The 7,500-nt window shown below is 38.4% G+C and overlaps 2 protein-coding genes across 7 annotated transcripts in view; both read right to left on the bottom strand.

The window, feature by feature from the left end:
* The window catches only part of LOC128629108 (uncharacterized), a 7,137-nt gene extending 862 nt beyond the window's left edge, over nucleotides 1-6,275 (bottom strand). Inside the window, exons 1-11 of one of the 5 annotated variants that reach the window (XM_053675478.1) lie at nucleotides 5,899-6,275; nucleotides 5,374-5,499; nucleotides 4,582-4,681; nucleotides 2,799-3,982; nucleotides 2,457-2,644; nucleotides 2,234-2,347; nucleotides 1,933-2,066; nucleotides 1,597-1,818; nucleotides 1,294-1,493; nucleotides 919-1,134; nucleotides 1-727 (exon numbers count right to left, since the gene is read on the bottom strand). The exon at nucleotides 1-727 is cut by the window's left edge and continues 862 nt beyond it. In XM_053675478.1, coding sequence (XP_053531453.1) covers nucleotides 318-727; nucleotides 919-1,134; nucleotides 1,294-1,493; nucleotides 1,597-1,818; nucleotides 1,933-2,066; nucleotides 2,234-2,347; nucleotides 2,457-2,644; nucleotides 2,799-2,838 — 1,524 coding nt within the window. In that variant the 5' untranslated portion in view covers nucleotides 2,839-3,982; nucleotides 4,582-4,681; nucleotides 5,374-5,499; nucleotides 5,899-6,275 and the 3' untranslated portion in view covers nucleotides 1-317. Of the gene's footprint in view, nucleotides 728-918; nucleotides 1,135-1,293; nucleotides 1,494-1,596; nucleotides 1,819-1,932; nucleotides 2,067-2,233; nucleotides 2,348-2,456; nucleotides 2,645-2,798; nucleotides 3,983-4,581; nucleotides 4,682-5,373; nucleotides 5,580-5,898 lie in introns of those variants that run through there. The other 4 variants (XM_053675482.1, XM_053675480.1, XM_053675479.1 and 1 more) reach the window with 4 other exon arrangements.
* A 786-nt stretch (nucleotides 6,276-7,061) lies between these two features.
* Nucleotides 7,062-7,500, bottom strand: part of LOC128629083 (nanos homolog 1-like) — a 1,617-nt gene continuing 1,178 nt past the window's right edge. The window contains exon 2 of one of the 2 annotated variants that reach the window (XM_053675394.1): nucleotides 7,062-7,500. This exon is cut by the window's right edge and continues 723 nt beyond it. The gene's annotated coding sequence lies outside the window, so the exon portion shown is untranslated. The other variant, XM_053675393.1, reaches the window with a different exon arrangement.

Genomic DNA, 7,500 nt, shown 5'->3' with positions numbered 1-7,500 from the left:
TCTTCTGAAATAACAAATTTGCTCAGTATGCCTTTAGTTATGTATTATAATTAATGATAAATGGTACTCATCTATGTGAAGACACATAAGAATTGAATGAAACCTCAATGATTACACCACATTCTTATTTTGCAAAAGTGGATGAAAAAAAATTGTAATAGTCTACGCAGAATTAGGCTTTTCAAATATTTAAAACAGTATTATCACATAGCTGGCCATTGAATTAGGCTTTAGGAGGTGGCATGTCATCCTCTTCTGAGGAACTGAGACAGAAGTCACTTTCCTGCAGAATATTGCACATCATCAGATGAGCAAAATCACTCATCTAGCCATTGCAGATCCTGGTCCTCTCCTCGGAAGGACTTCCTTTTCACCCCATAGTCAAACTTCAGTTCAATGTCCACACTGATGTCCCGCAGGGCCCTGAAGAGGACGACATCCACGTCCTGTCCATTCACCTTCAAAACGAAAGGTTCAGGACACAGGTTGGCTTGCTTGGATGAATGGTTCAATCTTCTGCCCACAGTGTCTGCACAGGGATGGCATTCACAGGGAAAAGTCTGCGCGTCGATGCAGAGAGGCCTCTGGCCGGTCCTGAAGAAAAACAGGTACACTGCTTCATCCTGCAGATTCTGCATCATGACTTTTCCCTGGGCATATGTGATTACCTTCCCATGGTAATCACACACGATGTCACCCTTGGAAAAGGGTTGGGTTGCAACAACTGCTGCAAAAGAGAGCAAAACAATATGCATCAGATGAAAAGAACGAAATCAACAGGTTTACAAACAGTGTTTTGTTTTTATTTTTTCTGTTAGGTTGTAAGGTAAATTACAAATAGCAAAACCATAATTTAAGTAATAATAACTTCTCCCCGCATGACAAAAATAATAAAAAAGTTTTTTTGTTTTTTTTTACCTAGCCCTTTCTCTCCACCAAAATCTTTGATGGCCAGGCCTTTCCACGTCTGCTGAGACACGTTCCGGCGGAGGTCCTCATCAGTCTCGATGACAAATTGGGTGGCTGGTTTCCAGGCCGCCAAAACATCCGCTGGCTTTGGACAGTTGTTCTTCCACCCTTCCTTCAGAATCCCGTATTTCACCCTGCTTTCTTGGGGTTTTCGGGTAAAGGCCTCTAGAACGAAGAATAAAATCACTTCAGTCACACACGTCAGGTATCGAAAGGAACAAATCACAACAGAAACGATTTGAGCTTGTGGGTGGAGACCATAGATTTGCCCCCCTGTCAAAATTTTTTTTATTCTTTTTGGTATTCATTGAACAGGGTACTTACTCAGCAGCCGTTCCATTCTTTTGGCCTTTTGGGCGGCACGCCACTTGTCGTAGAAGACACGATCGCCCGGAAACCCTGCCTTTAACCTGTCCAGTTTGGTGGGTGCTTTGCTGTCTGCCGATGCCGGAAACCTCATTAAAAAGGCTGCAAAGTCTAAAGACTTTGTGCCCGATGGACCGGAAAACCGGTCGGTGTCAGAGCTGTAAGAGGAAAGAAGGTATGTGTTATCATATTAGAAATTAGGTGAACAACAAATACATGCAATTGTGATGTTACGTGTCTCTTTAAGATGAAGAACCCTACCCTGCCAAGGAGTCCAGCAGTGTAGCCGTGGCCACTACAGTCTGTGGCGTAGGTACTCTGCGCAGTTTGGCCACAGCAGTGTTGTAGGCCAGGTAAGAGGACACGGCCTCCTTCTCCGTGTCCATCAGGTTAGCCGCCGCTGTCTCTAAAGCACCTCTCGCCTGACGACTGGTGGCTCTTAAAAAGTTTTCGAGTGTTCCCATACTCCAGCTTTTTTCATAACTGCAGAAAGAAAGGTTTACATGAAATGTTAATTGTAGTATGATCGGGTCTGATATTTTCTGTATAGAAAATGAACAATCACACACGAGTACGTCGAATTGTGTAGGTACGTACGCTTTGTGGAGCACACCGAGGTCATTCGAAACTGTGAGCAAAGCAGTGTCAGCTGACGAAAGGAAGAACCTGTCACAGTTCAGGTCACTCCTGATCACTCTTGGCCGGATGTGCGAGTAATATGCCTGCAACCACTGTGTGAACGAGAAATACACGGGCACTTAATTTTACGGTTGTCTCAGGAATAAAATGCAGATGAGCTGAACCACAGGCTGAACAATTTCTGTAAGGTACAGTATAGACACAATTATATACACTTCCAAAATCCCCACTAAAATCATGGGCTAGCAGAAGAACTTACAGCTTCCTCCTCCTTTGTCAAGGCAAAACAGGCAGCTCGCTGCATCGTTTCATTTCGGCCGAAGCCAATCACCACCCTGTCGTCAACTTCCTTCCTGTTGACCCACTCTGACACCTGAAAAACAATGGAAAGGCAGAATTTGTTAATGAACACATTTGTAAATAACCACCACAGCATATTAAAAGAGAAAAGTCGTTTAGACCGTTAAAATAGATGCACTCACGGTCAGGCCTTGCACAGCTGCCGGGCACTGAAAGTGACGTAACACCAAAAGTGCCGTGCAGTAGCGGCGATAGCTGGTCTCCTCTGTTGAGAGGACCTGTGCGCTTGAGACGAGCTTCCGAAAGATTTTCAGGAAGTCGTTCCTGGCTACCGCCAAAATGGCCTGGTACTGTGTCACTGTCATCATATCTATTTTGAACACAGAAAAAAAACAGAGACGTCTAATTAAAAAGGCCGTACTCAGCGCTGTAGTAGTGAATGATAACATTTGTAATAATACAGAAGGAATTAGTAATAATACAGAATTTGTCATACAGAACACTTTATTGCTTATTGTCGTTACCTCTGATCAGAAGTCGAACCCTGTTGTGAGGAGGTGGCATCACCTGAGTCAATGGCCGTGTCTGACTCTTGCGGCATGTTGGTGATAAAGAACCCACGCCTCTGAAATTCTTCCGCCAGTAAAGAAGCACACGGACTGTGGGGCAGGATAGAACAAAGCTGGCGGTAATCCCAGGTCCTGTTCCTCCAGACCCACCGTCTGGAAGATACCTTGGCCTTCTGGATCTCAGCTTGCCTTTCTTCTGCTGTGCTGTCTTTCATACACACTCTAGCCAGGTGGCCAGCGAGAGGTTTCTGCGGCTTCTTGCACCGCAAGCAGTGGACAATGTTGCGTTCAGCAAACCTTCAAAATAACGAGACCATGAGTACAGAGAAAGTCCAGTGAAAGAAACACAAATAAACACAAGCAAATACACTAAATGACACAAAATGTCTTACCTGTTTGGAGCCATTCTTAAAGCGGTATCAAAGCAAAATTAAGCAAATGCAGGAACAGAATTTATATCCTTATCCAAAAAAGAGTAAAGTACCTTGAATGTACCCTCTGTATTTATGCCCAAACATTAGACACGCCCACCTATTCTGAGGCATCAGGCGACCAATCACCAATTCGTTGACAGGTAATACAAAGCTGGGTTGAGGTCTGGAGGGATACGCCTTCTGTGGTGTAATGCTTGGCATATCACTTTGTCTTGAAAATGCAGCTCGGACTATCTAAAATGTATGTTTTGATTAAGCATTATGCAAATAAATAGAGTTAAAAAAAAACAAACAAAAAACTGGCATACAGGTATATATAACAAGATATATGGTCAGGCAAATTAACAAGACCATTTTGGAGTTCACTAGAATTTTTTTCTTTAAAAAAAAAAACATCACGTCCTTAGCCACTGGGAGATGGATGGATATTCCGATGGAACGCTAGGGAGCATCTTGCTGTTAGGGATGTGAAAGCAAATTTAATAGTATTTCATAAATAATACTTTAGTGGCACAAAATAATAATATAAACTAGTCAGAAGTATTGGTATAAGTGTGTAAATAAAATTTATAACAAGAATTTAAGTGTACCCTGAAAAGATACTTATTTCGTGACAGATGAAGTCTGTTATTCTGACTAGTTTATATTATTATATAATAATAACAAACAGTCCATATTGCAACAAATACTCACTTGGAATTTAACCTGTAGGGAAAAATGAAATGATTACATATCCATTTCTCTGAACGACAACCCAGAAAGAAGCATTTACTGACATACAGATATACAGATATATATATATATATATAAAAAATATATGGCCATGCAAATTAACAAGTCCATTTTTCGAGGCACTCCATGTTCACGAGAATTTTTTTTCATTAAAAAAAAAAAAGACACCACGTCCTTTAGCCACTGATTAAACTGCATTAGTTTTGACACATGATACAGCTGAACAATGGACTTTTTAGGGCTGGTCTGTGTACCCAAGATAAAAGTATTAAATTGAATTAAATTTTTTTTTTCTAAAATATTTTATTTTTACATGGTTATGTATATACTGCAAAACCCAACAACAGACACGTGAATTCAAATGGGAAGTGTCTGTAACTCCATAAAATATGGAATAAAGTGTTGCCATTTATATATATATATGTATATATATAACATAATAATATAAACTAGTCAGAAGTATTTGTATAAGTGTTGAAATAAAGTTTATAACAAGAATTCAAGTGTACCCTGTAAAGATACTTATTTCGTGACAGATGAAGTCAGAATAGCTTACTGTAACAAATTCTCACCTAGAATTTAAGCTCCATCAGCTGAATAGCTCGATAGCTCATTCGTTAACGGCCCATCGAGGTGAACAAAAGACTGCCCCGTCATACAGTGGACCCTGACCTGTAGGGAAAAATGAAATGATTACATTTACATTTACATTTAAATTTGTGTAAATACTAGTGTAAAAAAAAAAACAAACAAACATGTAGAATGTGCATAAATACGGCCCGTATTACTTGTTATCTTCCCTTTTTTTTAATGATTGAGTTTTTCAATGTAAATAAACTTGCCTTGCCTTCTGACTAGTTTATATTAATATGCTCACTAGATATGTCACTAGATATATCACTAATATGTGTCACTAGAATACGGTGTAAATGTGTAAATACTCCTCTGTAAATAAAATTTGCATTTGTATGAGTGTATAAATCAGTTTTGGAACAAGAATGTAAGTTTACCCTGTAACGATGTGCTCCCAGTTTATTTATTATTGGTGTGGTTTGGTGTATATTGGTTTATTTCCTATACAAGAAAATCTTTTATAGCAAATGGGATTAGACTTCCTTTGGTTATAAATGTGTAATTACATGTGTAAATGTGTGTAAATACTCCTCTGTCAAAAAAAAAAAAAAAATGTGTATGTGCATGAGTGTTTAAATACAATTTGTAACAAGAATTTAACGAGCCTCCATGAAATGCATCAGGTGCCCATTAAAAATGTTGTTGATGTCACTTGTTGTGACATTTTTGTTGACTAGCTAGACAGAAGGAGACCAGAAGTTTTTAAAGCACTGAAAATATCTACCACCAACCTGCACATACGTGGTTGATGACCGTGATTCTGTTGCTCGCTCAGTCCGGAGCGAGATCCTGCAGGATGTCGTGGGGTGGTGATAAATTCTGATCGCTTGCTCTCGGTCTGTTTGCCTAAACAATTTCTGAGATTAATAGATATAAATTGTTGAATATCGATATTGTCTGTTTCCCACCTTGTTAATTCGTTGTTCATAATTATTGTGAGAACTCATTAACGTGATCAGTGTCTTCACATAGATGAGTATCATTTATCATTAATAATAATATATATAACTAAAGGCAAACTGAGCAAATTTGTTATTTCAGAAGAGTTTATCAAACTGGTATCGCTTCGTATGACTCAGTACCCCTGAAGTAGCTCTCAGTTTCAAAAAGGTTGGTGACCCCGATCTATACGAACGTGCAGGAAACGGGAATCAAACATTACTTTCTAGTCAGTCAATGATGATTCAGTAGAATAATTCGGCAAATAACGACCAAAACAAACGGTAAAACTGAACAATATAAACATGGGAACTTACCAATTGTCCTGACCGGAATATACTAACAAGATATGAACACCTATACCAATTATCCCGGTGTGCGTCGCTAATAACGGAACGTGCAGGAACGGGAATCAAACATTACTTCCTAGTCAGACAATGATGATTCAGTGGAATAATTCCGCAAATTAAGACAAAAATAAACGGTAAAAGTAAAGGTTCACAAATTAAATACTGTTTATTATATCAAACGGGCTTTGTATATAATACTCAGAGTTGTATGTAACATTTGGTCGTGGTAGTAACGGTAGTAAAGGCACAAACACAAAGACTCACAGTCACACTGCATGCTCAAAGATACACAAAGATCAGAGGTAAAGTTAAAGAAAAACAATTTTATTTAAATATTCAGCCCATCCCCCTCCTCTTCATCTGTGTCTTTCTCATACTCGTCATCACCAAAGTACTTGAGGGAAAAATATAAATGAACAAAATGGAAAAAAAAAACAAAACAAAAAAAAAAAAAAAACAAACAATTTTAAATATATGATAGTGTATGTATTGTTCTCCTTAGTGGCTGTCTTTTTCTGACTGCTTCAAAAGGTGAAATAATAAATCAAATTAAATGCAATTCAATTGCAATGATCAAAACGATCAGAGTCACATTTATTCTCACATTTAATGTGATACACTTTTATTTAGTCACACCATTATCAAACAAGTTATTATATAAACATGTGGCTTATCTGTGTGCTTGCATGAGGGAATCCTCAATCATTACACCAGAGCTGGTGAAAATTTCAGAAATTCACTAGAGTACCATCTACGTCCACCAGGACAGGCAAAGGTTGGTCTTGGGCCTTCAAAGGTCAACTTCAACTTGCACTAAATAATATCCTGTTCACCACCAGAAGGTCCCGTATAAACATTCTAGGCATCTCTGCAAAGGCCTAATTCTCAGCTTTAATATAATAATTAAAGTTTTATTAATTCTTTAAATAGTTGATCTATGAAAATATGCTCTGTTGGAATATGCTCTTCTGTCTTCCTTAATGGCCCTGCTGTTGTTGGCACAGCCACAGAAGATACAGGCTTTCCCCCAGAATTTCACGTTTGAATTTGAATTAAATTAAGTCAAAACGATTGTGTCTGCTTAATAGCCACCCTAAACTAGCTCTTGAAGTCAGTGAAGACAAAAATTCACACTCTGGTCACATTTTTATTTTACAAGAGTGGACAAAAAAATTAAAACAACAACAAAAAAATCTTTTTAGAAATTGAAACTGTTACAAAATTGCAGAAGATTCAGAGGCATCAACTATGTCATTTCTACCAAGACAGTATAACATTTACGTTTTATATAATATCTAAAAACAAACAAATGCAGCACCGAGGCTTGTTACATGCATATAAACTATATTAACTCAAATCCAAAATGCTCTAAAATATTTTAAAAGGTCACACATCAGAAGTTCTTAGAATTGTCAATAAAATAGACCAGAAAAATAGCATCAGGTCAGAGATTCACGGTCCCATCATGAAGCCCTGGAAAAACCTGCACCTGTAACATGTTGCACCTGTGATGATCCAAAGAGGTCTGAGCACAAGCTTGTTAGAGAAATCAGCTTCAAAAACCCCAGT

This window comes from Ictalurus punctatus, chromosome 24 (assembly GCF_001660625.3).
Source record: "Ictalurus punctatus breed USDA103 chromosome 24, Coco_2.0, whole genome shotgun sequence".
NCBI classification, from domain to species: Eukaryota; Metazoa; Chordata; class Actinopteri; order Siluriformes; family Ictaluridae; genus Ictalurus; species Ictalurus punctatus.
This window is presented reverse-complemented; position numbering and strand designations above follow the sequence as displayed.